The sequence below is a fragment of the Henckelia pumila genome, chromosome 1 (genome assembly GCF_033568475.1).
Source record: "Henckelia pumila isolate YLH828 chromosome 1, ASM3356847v2, whole genome shotgun sequence".
Lineage (NCBI taxonomy): Eukaryota > Viridiplantae > Streptophyta > Magnoliopsida > Lamiales > Gesneriaceae > Henckelia > Henckelia pumila.
Genome location: NC_133120.1, coordinates 57,315,418 through 57,331,219, shown reverse-complemented (window position 1 = coordinate 57,331,219; position 15,802 = coordinate 57,315,418). Strand labels below are relative to the sequence as shown.

Below are 15,802 nucleotides of genomic sequence, written 5' to 3'. Positions count from 1 at the left end.
GACAGTTACTGGTTGGCGTGTGTGCATAGATTATAGGAAACTAAATGACACAACCCGTAAGGTCCATTTTCCTCTCCCTTTCATTGACCAAATGCTAGAAAGACTTGCTGAGTATGAATTTTATTATTTTTTAGATGGGTACTGATATGAATCTTGATGAGTAAGATTAGCAAACACGATTATAAATTAAATCGCACCCTCTAACCAATAATCAAAAGATCCAAAGAGTTTTTTCCAATCTTTGAAACAAGTAAAATGATATAATTTTTGGATTTTCACATTTAATCGACGGAACGATTAACAACAGAAATCACGACAATAAAAACCAAAGAAAACCTTCAAATAACTTTTAACTAACAATCTTCAGTGAGAAATCAATTGAAAAACATTTTCAAGTAATTAAACTGTGAAAATTTTGATTTAAAAAGGCCAAAGCAAAGCTTTGAATAAAATTCTAGAGAGAATTTCAATATTTTTTGTATAAACTGAATCTGAATTATTATTATTATTATTATTATTAATAAAAATAAACAAAGTATTTATAGTTTACAATCAAAAATAAAAGATAATGCAAAATAATATCAAAGATATCAACAAAAATTTTCCTAGTAGGCTTAAAAGTATCAAAATAGGAAAAATAATGTCAAAATACTCAAAATTCCCGAACACACACAAACACCTTCGGTATGTGTAAAAGGACGCAGTGCGGGCGCGCGGTATTACAGCGCGGGCACGCATGAGTTTTGCAGGAACGGCGTGGGCGCTCGAGGATTAAGGCACGGGCGCGCTGAAGCCTCGCAAGTCTTCGTCAAATCATAACTTTGTATGAGCGGGCGCGCATAGGATTTGCATAGCAGAGCGCGGATGCTTGGGCGCGGGCGCACCTATGGCTTGAATTGGACTTTGAATTCTTGAGTTTTCTTCAACATTTTCTTCACTTCCTTGATCCCTTTGGACTTCAATAACATTATAGCTTCCTCCAAACTGACTCTCAAGCATTCCAATGCCTTCTTGATAATCCGCCATCAACAATTGAAGTGCTTCCTTGAACTTTTTAGCTCGACCTCTCGTAACTGGTCCTCTTGGTATTTCCAATGGGTCCTTAGCCACTTGATCAACATGCAAGCCATCCATGATCACATCATCCTCCCCTTCTTGAAAAGGACTTGTCCTCAAATCTTTATCATCACCTACATCAAAAGGAGACAAGTCAGAAACATTAAAAGTTATACTCACATTGTACTCACCTAAAAAGTCTAATTTGTAGGCGTTGTCATTAATCCTCTCCAAGACTTGGAAAGGTACATCACCCCTAGGTAGAAGCTTTGAATGTTTCTTTTCCGGGAAACGCTCCTTACTCAAATGAAACCACACCCAATCACCGGGCTCAAACACAACTTTATTTTTACCTTTGTTTGCTTGCTTTGTGTATTGCAAGTTCTTCTTTTCAATGTTCGCCTTAACTTTCTCATGCAAATTTCTCACAAATTCAGCATTTTTCTTTCCATCCAAGTTAACCCTTTCACTCATGGGCAAAGACATCAAATCCAATGGAGTTAAAAGATTAAAACCATACACAATTTTAAAAGGTGAAAAATTCATAGTAGAATGCACACTACAATTATATGCAAACTCAACAAATGGCAAACATTCCTCCCAACTCTTCAAATTCTTTTTGATTATGGCACGCAACAAAGTTCCTAACGTTCAATTAACAACTTCAGTTTGACCATTCGTTTGAGGATGACATGTAGTCGAAAATTTTAATTTAGTAACAAGTTTGAACCATAATGTTTTCCAAAAGTAGCTCAAGAAACGACTATCCCTATCAGACACAATACTCCTAGGCATGCCATGCAATCTCATAATTTTATTAAAGAATAAATCCGCAACATGAGAAACATCATCAGATTTATGACACGCGATGAAATGAGCCATTTTCAAAAATCTATCAACCACAACATAAATAGAGTCCCTCCCATTCTTAGATCTACGTAGTCCTAGAACAAAATCCATAGAAATATCAACCCATGGTTCACTAGGAACAGGAAGTGGAGTATACAATCCATGTGGTTGTGTCTTAGACTTAGCCATCATACAAGTCACACACCTCTCACAAATATTCTCAACATCATGCTTCATATGTGGCCAATAAAAGTGTTCATGCAAAGTCTAATAAGTTTTAGCCCCACCAAAATGTCCCATCAAACCACCCCCATGGGATTCCTTAACAAATAACTTACGAATGGACAATTTAGGCACACATAAATTATCTTCCCTAAACAAGTAACCATTATGCATGAAAAATTTATCCTTTGGACCATGCAAACATGACGCATAAATATCCCCAAAATCAGGATCACTAGCATACAACTCTTTCACATACTCAAATCCTAAAAATTTAGAATCTAATGTAGATAAAAGCATGTACCTTCGTGATAGAGCATCCGCTACCACGTTTTCCTTCACTTTCTTGTACTTTATAATGTAGAAAAAAGTCTCCACAAACGCCACCCACTTGGTATGTCTCTTGTTCAGCCTTTGTTGTCCTTTAAGATGCTTCAAGGATTCATGATCCGTATGAATCACTAATTCTTTTGGCCTCAAATAGTGTTGTCATGTCCCGAGTACCTGATGGGCATGTTTGTGTTGCATATTTTAATATCATTGTGTTGTTATTTTGCATGATTTTATTTGTTTTAATTAAGCATTGTGTTCATATTTCATACATCGTGTCTACATTACATTCTCCCATGTTTATTGTATAGGACGTAGCGTTTTGCCGAGGAAAAGATGGAAAAACTATTGCGCGAGAATGAATTACGGAGCAGCAATGATCAAAAAATCATATTTAATTTTATAGAATTCCAAATCCGATCTCCACTGTCCAGAATAATTCAAGATGTTTTAAAGCAGCTGTCCAAATTTCAGCTCAATCCAACGGCTAGATCTCCGGATATGAATTTTACAAAATCGCTGCTCGCTGGGAGAAAAGTTGCTCGCTCGATCCGCAACATCTTGCGGATCGAGCGGCCAAAAAAATTTGAAAACAGTAGGTTCGGAAAAGTTGCTCGCTCGATCCGCAACATCTTGCCGATCGAGCGAGATGTGCTGTTCGGGAAAATATTTGTAATTTAGGAATTTTTATTATTAAGGACTCTAGCCTTAATTAAAAGATATATCTTGAATTTTAGAGTCAGATATTGAGGGAGAAGAGATAGGAGACGGAGAGGAGGCTCAAGAACCATCTTGGCGGCTAGGTTTTATCTTTCTTGTTCTTAGATTTTAATTCTTCTTGTTTTTATTCTTGGTTGAGGAAGACGAAAACTTGAATTTATTTATCTTGTGAGATTCAGATTTTCATTGTTTGATTTTTATCAAGTATCAAGAATTATTCTGAATTGATTGATATGCTTGTGTATGAGATTTTTAGATTGGCCATCTTAGGATTTCATTATACAGTCGAATGCTAAATTAGAATTCAAATCCGTAATTGTTTGAAACCTCTGATTTGCGAAGCAACTATGATTAATATTTTCTGCTGTTGAATTTGTTAAATCGTAGGAATAATAATTGACTGGGCTAAATTCAACCGCTTGTGTATGGGTTGTCTAGCTTTATCAGTTTTACTAGTTTGAATGCTACCGTGGATTTAAATCTGATCGTTGGTATTGGGTTAGTTTATGGGGTAAGGGTTAACTTAGACTGCTGTTGTCTAGTTAACTAAAATTAAGGTGAAACAGGAATTAAATTTCCAATGATGAATATTCGATGTGAATTAATTATTTTTAGAGAATCGATGATCGAGTGAATGATTTCAAGGGTGTAGTCGACCGATACCAAGTCTCGTTATTTATTGATCTTTCTTATTTTAATTCTTGCTTAGTAGTTTTTTTTAAATCCAAAAAATCCCCTTTTATTTATTTTCAGTATTTTTAAGAACACAAATAAATTTCACTTTCCTCGTGGGAAAGATCCCTACTCTCGCAACTACATGTTTATTTAGTTAATCTGAGTTGGGTTAATTTGGGCGCGACACGACTAAGCTCTACCAAATTTTGGCGCCGTTGCCGGGGAAAGGCGTTTAATTTATTTGTGTTTTTGTTTTTGTTTCTTTGTTTTTTATTATTATTCCTCCTAGTGCTACTCTGGTTTGTTTGTGCGTGCAGGTGAATCTTCGGAATTAGAAGAATTTCCATACGACCCAGAGATAGAAAGAATTTTGCGTAGGCAAAGGAGGATTCTTGCGGTGTAATTCTTTGAGATGTCAAATCTACAAGTATTCACAAGTTTTACCCAGCAACACGGAGATCCTTTCTACGCAGCATGGAAGAGATTCAATGATTTAGCAACCCTCTTTCGGTATCGTGATTTTTCTAAATATTCTCTCCTTACATATTTTTTTGATGGTTTGGATGCAGTGACAAGAAGATGGGTAATTGATGGAGCTTTCACGGCCCGTATTTCAATATTTTTCCGAGATGATGATACCATGAGACACCTGTTGAATGATATGGCCGAGTTTGACTATTACTGGTATTCACACTCTCAATACCCGAATTTTACAGACCAGCCATTTGAGCTTCAAAAGGAGGAGGGAAGTTGTTCGCAGTTGATCTTACATCCGCTAGAGGATATCATGAGCAAGCTTGTGGCATCGACTGTGGAATCTATAGAAGATCTGAAAAAGTCTAGATGCGACCTTGTGGAGCACATAGAGAATCTCAAGAGATCAATTCCCTAGGGACACAGAGAACAGGAAGTGAAGCAAGATACTCAAGCAGTGACCAACCCAATTTGGTTCGATGATGATTATTCAGAGAACCAGGATTGGGAGAGCGAATCAATTCCTACTGAATATTTAGAGGTGTTTGAGTCTTCTCTTCTTGTTGAACATCAGCCGGAAGATGTACTGGAAGAAACAATGTATGATGGAGTACCATTTTCGAAAGATTTTGGTTTCCAAGAGCCCGCAGAGATATTCTCTTTCCATGTTTACCAGCTACGGAGTGTTGTTGAGGTGACGAGATTCATCTGTATATATCTGGCCAAGATTGAGGGCATATGGAACCAAGACCCATTTGTAGTGTCATATGACACTTATTTTGGGCGTCAGCCGCTCTTTGAGCAGTGCTTCTGAGAGTCAAGCCGATGACTGAAAATCAAGCGCTGGCTGGGAGGCAACCCAGTGTATTTTTCCTTTATTTCATTTTTTGTTTTTATTTTGTTTTGTTTTGTTTTTTTTTGTTTTATTTTCTTTGTTTTCAGGAGCCTAGCCGCCCCATCTGCAGACCAATTTTCAATATGAGTCTCCCATTATTCAGCCTAAGGCCAAAGAGGACGACAACGCCAACACTTGAACCAGGGGAGTTTTGTTTTAAATTTGCATCTCGTTATCATTTTGTTATTTGTGTTTGTGTCGTTAGTACTATAGCATTGAGGGCAATGCTTTGGTTAAGTGTGGGGGGAGTTCATTCGATGGTTTGTCATTTTGTTTGCATTCGTTTGTTGAGTATATGCATATAGTTCGTTCCGTATCATTTGTTAGTTTGTTAGTGTTTGTCGTGTTACATGAGTAGGATGATGATTGTTAGCCTATGATGAGATAGTTGAAAAATGATGATTTTTGAAAAAAAATTAACTCTTGATCAGATTTGAGAAACCGTAGGTTGTTTGTTGAATATTCTTAAGCACGCATGTTTAACCAGTAAAGTGTAGCGATGTATTAGATATTGTGGATGTCTGTTGGACCATTGCACGACAATAGGTGTTTGTGGAACTTGATAGTGTTTGAATCTTGATGATTTCTTTGATATGGCATAAACGATCTTGGGCGCACCTAGAAAAAAAAAATAAAAAAAATTTACAACTCCATCCGGGCCTGAAAAGGATTGAAATCCTAATCCTAAAAGATCAAATTCAAGGCTAAGTATGCGGATAAAATGGGGTTGATTCTCCATCCGGGCTATAGACGAGGGGATTGAAATTCTAATCCTGTCTTAGTTATAGCTAAGTATGCGAGTAATTATTGGGGCTAAAGCAATACCGGGTGCAAAATCCGGATGTGCGTAATTATTCTCAAGGTAGTTGTGTTGTGTTGAAGGATTTTTGGGAGGAGAGTTCTTGATGGTGAGGCTTGCACTGAATTGTTATAGGTCGGCGAACAGTCTTGAAACTTTGTTCTTTTGAAGTTGCATGTAACTGGGGTAACATGGCACACACACACGTTCGCATTTGACTGAAGGTGTATCATTGATGATTGAGAGACGCTATGAACTTATTTTTAGATTAAAGTGGTTTTTTCTGAGGCTATGATAGGAGTGATTCGTCCTTACTTATGTGTTTGTTGTTGTTTCATTTTGTTTTTGCATGACTTGCTCGAGGGCGACAAGGATTAAGTGTGGGGGTATTTGATGGGCATGTTTGTGTTGCATATTTTAATATCATTGTGTTGTTATTTTGCATGCGTTTATTTGTTTTAATTAAGCATTGTGTTCATATTTCATACATCGTGTCTACATTACATTCTCCCATGTTTATTGTATAGGACGTAGCATTTTGTCGAGGAAAAGATGAAAAAACTATTGCGCAAGAATGAATTACGGAGCAGCAATGATCAGAAAATCATATTTAATTTTATAGAAGTCCAAATCCGATCTCCACCGTCCAGAATAATTCAAGATGTTTTAAAGCAGTTGTCCAAATTTCAGCTCAATCCGACGGCTAGATCTCCGGATATAAATTTTACAAAATCGCTGCTCGCTGGGAGAAAAGTTGCTCGCTCGATCCGCAACATCTTGCGGATCGAGCGGCCAAAAAAATTTGAAAACAGTAGGTTTGGAAAAGTTGCTCGCTCGATCCGCAACATCTTGCCGATCGAGCGAGATGTGCTGTTCGGGAAAATATTTGTAATTTAGGAATTTTTATTATTAAGGACTCTAGCCTTAATTAAAAGATATATCTCGAATTTTAGAGTCAGATATTGAGGGAGAAGAGATAGGAGACGGAGAGGAGGCTCAAGAACCATCTTGGCGGCTAGGTTTTATCTTTCTTGTTCTTAGATTTTAATTCTTCTTGTTTTTATTCTTGGTTGAGGAAGACGAACCCTTGAATTTATTTATCTTGTGAGATTCAGATTTTCATTGTTTGATTTTTATCAAGTATCAAGAATTATTCTGAATTGATTGATATGCTTGTGTATGAGATTTTTAGATTGGCCATCTTAGGATTTCATTATACAGTCGAATGCTAAATTAGAATTCAAATCCGTAATTGTTTGAAACCTCTGATTTGCGAAGCAACTATGATTAATATTTTCTGTTGTTGAATTTGTTAAATCGTAGGAATAATAATTGACTAGGCTAAATTCATCCGCTTGTGTATGGGTTGTCTAGCTTTATCAGTTTTACTAGTTTGAATGCTACCGTGGATTTAAATCTGATCGCTGGTATTGAGTTAGTTTATGGGGTAAGGGTTAACATAGACTGTTGTTGTCTAGTTAACTAAAATTAAGGTGAAACAGGAATTAAATTTCCAATGATGAATATTCGATGTGAATTAATTATTTTTAGAGAATCGATGATCGAGTGAATGATTTCAAGGGTGTAGTCGACCGATACCAAGTCTCGTTATTTATTGATCTTTCTTATTTTAATTCTTGCTTAGTAGTTTTTTTTAAATCCAAAAAATCCCCTTTTATTTATTTCCAGTATTTTTAAGAACACAAATAAATTTCACTTTCCTCGTGGGAATGATCCCTAACTCTCGAAACTACATGTTTATTTAGTTAATCTGAGTTGGGTTAATTTGGGCGCGACACGACTAAGCGCTACCAGTACCCTCACCAACACATAGAACTCCTTGTCATAGGTAGGATAATTCAAAGATGCCCCACTAAGCTTCTCACTAAAATATGCAACTGGTCTTCCTCCTTGCATTAAGACACCTCCAATCCCTACACCTACGAATGACATTCAATTTCAAAAGTATTATAAAAATCAGGCAATACAAGTAAAGTAGCATTAATTAATTTTTGCTTGATAATATTAAAGGACTTCTCTTGCTCCTCGCCCCAATGGAATGGAACGTTCTTCTTGATAACCGCAGTCATGGGCGCCGCCATTGTACTAAAATCCTTCACGAACCTCCTGTAAAAACTCGCAAGTTCATGAAAACTTCGAATTTGACCAATGGACGTAGGCGTTGGCCAATCCCGAATGGCACTCACCTTTTCTTCATCAACTTTCACACCTTGTGCACTCACAACAAAACCAAGAAATACGAGTTCGCTTGTACAAAACACACATTTCTTCAGGTTAGCATATAAATGTTCAGCACGTAATGTAACTAGTGCAACCCTTAATTGTTCCACATGGTCATCCAAGTTCTTGCTATACACCAAGATATCATCAAAATAGACAACCAAAAACTTTCCAATATATGCATGCAAAACATGATTCATGAGACGCATAAAAGTACTCGGTGCATTAATTAAGCCAAAAGGCATAACCATCCATTCATACAACCCGTACTTTGTTTTAAATGCAGTTTTCCACTTATCCCCTTCTCTCATCCTAATTTAATGGTAACCACTTTTAAGATCAATTTTGCTAAATATGCTAGCACCATGCAGTTCATCTAACATATCATCTAGTCTAGGAATAGGATGCATGTACTTGATGGTAATGTTATTTATAGCCCTACAATCAACGCACATACGCCACGACCATCTATCTTAGGTACTAACAACACAGGTACAACACATGGTGACATCGACTCACGCACAAAACCTTTATCTATAAGTTCACTTACCTGTCATTGAAACTCCTTAGTTTCCTCCGGATTGCTTCTATAGGCTTGAAGATTCGGCAATGCACTCTCGGGTACCAAGTCGATTTGGTGCTCAATCCCCCTCAAATGTGGTAATCCTTGAGGTAGCTCCTCCGGAAATAAATCATTGAACTACTGCAAGAGAGAAACAACAATGCTCGGAAGATCTCCGGCTATATCACTTGTGTTAATGAGTATCTCCTTATAAAATATCAACACAAGTGGAACATGAGAATTCATAACATCTCTCAACTCACTCTTTTGGGTCATATATATCTTTTTTTCAGCCTCTTTTCTCTCAATTTTTTTTCATCTCTTTTTTGTCATTATTTTTTTGCTACGGCCATCTCACTTTTTTGTTCACTCTGTTTTTTGGCCTCATCTCTCTTTTTCTTTTTCATGTGATCCTCCAACACTTGATTTGGAGTCATAGGCAACAATACAATAGGTTATTTTTTTATTACAAAAGAATATCTATTTTTAAACCCATCATGCACCACTCTCCTATCAAACTGACATGGTCTTCCCAATAAAATATGACACGCTTGCATAGGAACCACATCACACAAAACCTCATCAACATACTTGTCAATAGAAAATGGCAACACAACTCTCCTATTAACTCTCATCTCCGCGCAGTCATTAAACCATTGAAATCTATATAGATGAGGATGCTTTAAAAGAGACAACCCCAATTTTTCCACAAGTTTGCAACTCACAACATTCGTACAACTACCCCCATCAATGATAAGACTGCACACCTTCCCATTCACAAAACAACGAGTATGAAAAATATTTTCCCTCCGGCTCTCTTCCTCCTCCTTATGTTGTGTATTTAAAATTCTTCGAGTCACCAATAATTCACCAACAACAGCCCCAAACCCATCCCCATCATCAAGATCTACTAACGCAGGCATATCATCATAATTTTCCCCATCACTTTCAGACTCCACATCACCACAAGCATTAATAATCATCAACTTCTTATTTGGACATTGGCTAGAAATATGGCCAATATCTTGAAATCTAATACATTTAATATCTCTAGATCGAGTACTAAAAGTTTCAGATGTACCTTTTACCACTTGCTTTGGTTCCTCCAATTTGGTCTCAAATTTTGGTTTGTACATCGGCTCGTTATCCTCCCGTTTTGCAACGTTTGGACGCCAAGACGTCGGCGATCCTCCACCGGAAGGTAATTGGCCAGCTCCTTGTCTCTTGAGCTGTTGTTCTAGCTTCATGGCCGTCTGCACCATCTCATCCAAATCAATACAGTGAAAAATATCCACTTGATCTTGGATTTCTTTATTCAAACCACACAAAAATTGAGCCATTGTAGCTTCATTAACTTCCTCATTGTTGGTCCGGATCATCGTGGTCTCCAACTCCTTGTAGTAATCTTCCACGCTCCTTGGATTCTGCCTCAGATTCTGTAGACGCCTTTACATTTCACAATAATAATGGTTAGGTACAAAACACTTCTTCATGACACGCTTCATCTCTTCCCACGTCTCGATAGGTGGCTCTCCACACCTCCTTCTAGTGGTCACTAATTGATCCCACCAGATTAATGCATAATCTACAAACTCAACCACTTCCAACCTCAATTTCTTTAGATCAGAATAGTGATGGCAATCAAACACAAACTCCACACGCTTCTCCCATTTCAGATACGCCTCCGAATCAGATTTCCCATGAAATGCTGGAATTTTCATCTTAATGCTACAAATATTCTCATCCTCCTTACTGCCCTCCATATATTTTTCACGCACCGCTTCTCGCCTATGTCTACCCCCATGTACTCTTTTCTCCCCATCCCAATTTTCATCATAACTCTCCTCATCATCCTCAAAATCATTCCCCTCCTAATTTTATTTTTTTTTCCACTACCACTAATCTCCTCCAATCTACTCATCCGCTCATGAAGAGGCTCCAACTCCGACCTTGTCACTTTAGTAAATTGCCCCATCAACGCCTCCATTTGAACCTTGGAAATTTCTTGGTTCACACTTTCACTAACATCTTTATTAGGATTCATGGTACGTGCAAGAAAATCGTTAGTAATAAATTTTCTCACATAAGTTCTCACAGTTCACTCCAAAAGAATCACTCAAACACTCGTTTTTTCACTCAAATTTGTGGTAAGGCTTTGATTTGTAGAGTAAAGGATCAAACCTTCAAGTTCAAAACTTTTAGACGCTTGAAAATTGACTCACAAATATTGCACAAACACAAGGAATTTTATGGACAAATTGACTCTGGCTCGCACAAGAGGATGAACAAAGACAAAGGAATTGGCCAAAAGCTAATTTTCTTCACTTTATTTTTTCTCAAATTTTCGGCCTCTCAATTATTTTTTTTTACCGATTTTTTTTTTGAATTTATAACTTGTAGCACAAGACACGAGACTTGGATAACAAGTTTGAAAGAAACAACAAAAAAATTGGATATGAGATAGACGAAGAACAAAGAACAAGGAACGACGAACGATGAACGAGGAACAAAGAAAGAATATAGATTAAAGAAGGATACGACTTACTTGAATCAAAAACCTTCGCTTTGATACCAAATGATATGAATTTTAATGAGTAAGATTAGCAAACACGATTATAAATTAAATCGCACCCTATAACCAATAATCAAAAGATCCAATGAGTTTTTCTCAATATTTGAAACAAGTAAAATTGATAGAATTTTTGGATTTCAACCTTTAATCGACGAAACGATTAACAACAGAAATCATAACAATCGAAACCAAAGAAAACCTTCAGATAACTTGTATCTGACAATCTTCAGTGAGAAATCAATTGACAAACATTTCCAAGTAATTAAACTGTGAAAGTTTGATTTGAAAAAGCCAAAGCAAAGCTTTGAATAAAATTCTAGAGAGAATTTCAATAATGTTTGTATAAACTGAATCTGAATTATTATTAATGAAAATAAACAAAGTATTTATAGTTTACAATCAAAAATAAAAGATAATGCAAAATAATATCAAAGATATCAATTAAAAGTTTCCTAGTAGGCTTAAAAGTCTCAAAATAGAAAAAATAATGCCAAAATACTCGAAATTCCAAAACACACACAAAAACCTTTGGTGTGTGTAAAAGAACGCAGCGCGGGTGCGCGGTATTACAGTGCGGGCGTGCATGAGTTTTGCAGGAACGGAGCGGGAGCTCGAGGATTAAGGCGCGGGCGTGCTGAAGCCTCGCAATTCTTCGTCAAATCAGAACTTCATATGCGCGGGCGCGCGGTCTTCAAGGCACGGGCACGCATAGGATTCGCATAGCAGAGCGCGGGCGCGCCTGTGGCTCGAATTGGACTTTGAATTCTTGAGTTTTCTTCTACATTTTCTTCACTTCCTTGATCCATTTGAACTTCAATAACATTATAACTTCCTCCAAACTGACTCTCAGGCATTCCAATGCCTTCTTGATAATCCTCCATCAACAATTGAAGTGCTTCCTTGAACTTTTTAGCTCGACCTCTTGTAACTGGTCCTCTTAGTATTTCCAATGGGTCCTTAGCCACTTGATCAACATGCGAGCAATCCATGATCACATCAGGTACTCAGGATACAATCAAATTGCGATTGCACCTGAAGATCAGGATAAAACAACTTTTACTTGCCCATATGGTATGTTTGCTTATAGGCGTATGCCGTTTGGTCTGTGTAATACTCCTACAACCTTTCAGAGATGCATGACTTCGATATTTCATGATATGGTGGAAAATTTTCTGGAAATATTCATGGATGATTTTTCAATTTTTGGTCAGTCTTTTGATGCATGTCTAGATAACTTGAACACTGTTTTGATGAGATGCAAGGAGACGAATTTAGTGCTGAATTGGGAGAAATGACATTTCATGGTAACAGAATGAATTGTGTTGGGGCACCGAATATCTGAGCAGGGAATTGAGGTGGACAGGGCCAAGGTGCAAGTCATTCAAAATTTACCTCCACCGACGACACTGAAGGGAGTCAGAAGTTTTCTAGGCCATTCCAATTTTTATAGGCGGTTCATCCAGGATTTTTTAAAAATTGCCAAACCTATTTCCTCCTTATTAATGAAATATGCACCCTTTGACTTTGACTCACGTTGTTTGCAGGCGTTCGAGACTCTGTGAGAGAAATTAGTAACTGCACCAGTACTGACATTACCTAATTGGGATCTTCCCTTTGAAGTCATGTGTGATGCGAGCGATTTGGCGGTTGACGCTATACTTGGCCAAAGAATAGACAAGATATTTTGTACTATCTACTATGCTAGAAAAACCTTGAATGAAGCTCAACTGAATTATGCAACCACTGAAAATGAATTGCAAGCTGTAATTTTTGCTTTTGACAAGTTTCATTCATACCTTGTGCTCTCCAAAGTCACTATATACACTGATCACTCTGCGATAAGACATTTGTTAGCTAAAAAATATGCAAATCCTAGACTGATTAGGTAGATCCTTCTCTTACAAGAATTTTATTTAGAGATCAAGGATAAGAAAGGGGTAGAAAATGTTGTAGCTGATCACTTGTCTAGGTTAAAATCCGACTCGCCTGATCTGGCGGTCCGTCGTTCTGAGGATATAAAACTGAACTCAGAAATAATCAAAAATCAAAAGTATCTTCAAAGACTATGCCCAAAATAAAGGGCGACTCGAGGATCTCTGTCTGAAAAGACTAAATTCGGCAAATCAAGCAATCTGACAATCCTTCCGACAAAAATCAATCATCTAGTTGAGTCGGAAATTCATTCTGTAGGGAAAACAGTATCAGATTCATCAATCGGTTAAACATACTCAAATAGCATCTCAAACTCGGACTGCTTGATAGCTTCGGAACAACATCCAACGAAAGGTAATCCCCTTTCCATTCTGAACAGATAATTGAAAAACCGGCAATCAGATCATTCTCTCTCTCATATATCAACTGCGGACAGTTCAAAACATCGGAAGACATACATCGAACCTCATACTTTATCGTCCTCTATCCGATCTGATTTCTCCAATCATCAAACATCTTTCGGTCATCGGGAAGAACACTAAATAAACTCCAAAGTACCAATCTCAAGATACGCTGTCTCAAACCAAAACATCTGGCACAACTAAATGAGTATTTCCATATACGGCATCGACACTGACTTGAAACTCAGACTGTATCCAGATCTAATTTTTCTTCATCGAATTCTAAAAAATCGAATCAGATTTCTAAGCTTTCTCAATCTTCTCAGTCAACTCTGGTTTGGTTCGAACGAAATAATTCTGATAGACTTCCTATCTGTTCTAGACTCTAATCAGAAGTGCAGCAATCATCGGTCAAGAGAATAACGGTAGTAGATAAAATAAGAACAGATCATTCGTCTTAAAATCTTAGCTGCTGCATTCGATCTTTCCAGATCATAATAGAATTCACAGTCAGAGTCTTCATCATATCTAACTCTCTCTTCCATATCATATTCAGTTCGGACAGCGGAAATCAAAACTTCAACTTCTACGATCAGAACAGATTTCGGAAATCTCTTCGCAAAGAAAGTGATGCCAGATCTTCCAAGCAATAAGATTGCTGCGAGACTCAATCAGAAACTGACATTGAGTCTCATGCGTATTCAATTGCCTTGAAGCATAAGATGCTACGTGATCTTCTGAATAAAATATCTCAAATCTTGATAAGAAGATACAATGCACTGATGATCATCAGTACAGAAAGAAATAAAGAATACTGAACGCTGATCAATCTCTTCTTCAATCAAGAAAACGGATATCATAAGATTCATACAGAAGGCATGTTCTGCTGAGCAATCGGCTTCACAAACAATAAGAATCCCTCAATAATCAGAGATAGAAACTTGCTAAATCCAAAATCTTTAGTCTCAAGTACAGATGACGATCTAGATCAATTCATATCAGCTCCGGTCTTGAGGTGATCTACAGAAATTCCAGATTCAGAGATAATATGATCGAGGAAAAGACAACTCGATCCCATCAGAATTCAAACATCGATAGAATAGCATACAACCGCTTGGCACACAAATCTGTAAGATGATTCTCAAGGCTCTGCATAATCATTACGACTATCGTTTCGAAAGGACAAGAAAATCATTGATAAGAATAGTTATGAATTCAACTAAATACTTCTAATAGATTCAGTTCATAAGATCTACAAACACTGCAGAAGAGTTTTCAATTTAAACGGTACGACTATAAAATCAAAGTGACCATACCTCGTTCCGAGTCCAGTCTTCAATACCTCTTTCTTTCGAACTCTCAGTTGATGATATTCTGATCTCAATACAATGCTGAATTAAATCTGACGAATCGAAATCAAAACTGAAAGCTCATCCTGAATAACGTTAGCAAATCTATAACCATTGGTGTATCAACCAGATCAGGTTACAATTCTGGACATCAACTGCAATAACGAGAATTTTTGTGCACCTCTTCGTATCAAACGGTCATTCGACAGAAGCAATAACAAAGAAACCTTGAATAAAAAATTCTTACCAGAGGATTTCCACTCGTCTATCACTTCAGATCTGATTCTTGAAACTTTATGAAACCATTCACGGTTGCCCAGTACTGATAAAAGCAGCTAAACAGACAATAAAATCAAGATATGATACTTCAGTACCATACTGCCTAGTTCAATCTTATTCCCATCAAATCGAAGAATTGCGACTACAGTAATCAAAAGTTCAACAAGCAGATAAAGCATCAAACTAGATTCCTCAATTAGAAGGTAAGGGACTCACCAGTATCTATCATTCAAAATGCAGAAAACCAAAATCAACGGTTACCTGCTATATCATCGTCAGGTGCAGCCCGAGTCTGCGGATCCTCGTTAAGAGCAAATATTAGTGTCTACTAAATCGGAGGTTGATTCACGTACTGAAAACCTCATAGTGGATTTTGTTGCGGGGGATGAAAAGAATGAACCACCGAAGCTTGCCGTTCCTGTTGAACTATCGGTCTAAAAGAACTC

At 37.2% G+C, this 15,802-nt stretch overlaps 1 protein-coding gene across 1 annotated transcript; it reads right to left on the bottom strand.

The window, feature by feature from the left end:
* Nucleotides 1–2,172: 2,172 nt before the first annotated feature.
* LOC140863030 (uncharacterized) lies at nt 2,173–12,384 on the bottom strand. Its single transcript, XM_073266129.1, has 6 exons — nt 12,178–12,384; nt 10,477–10,694; nt 9,415–10,269; nt 8,128–8,390; nt 7,839–7,960; nt 2,173–2,559 (listed from the first exon to the last, which is right to left on the bottom strand). The coding sequence occupies exons 1-6, from the start codon at nt 12,382–12,384 to the stop codon at nt 2,173–2,175; spliced, it is 2,052 nt and encodes a 683-aa protein (XP_073122230.1).
* Nucleotides 12,385–15,802: the final 3,418 nt, after the last annotated feature.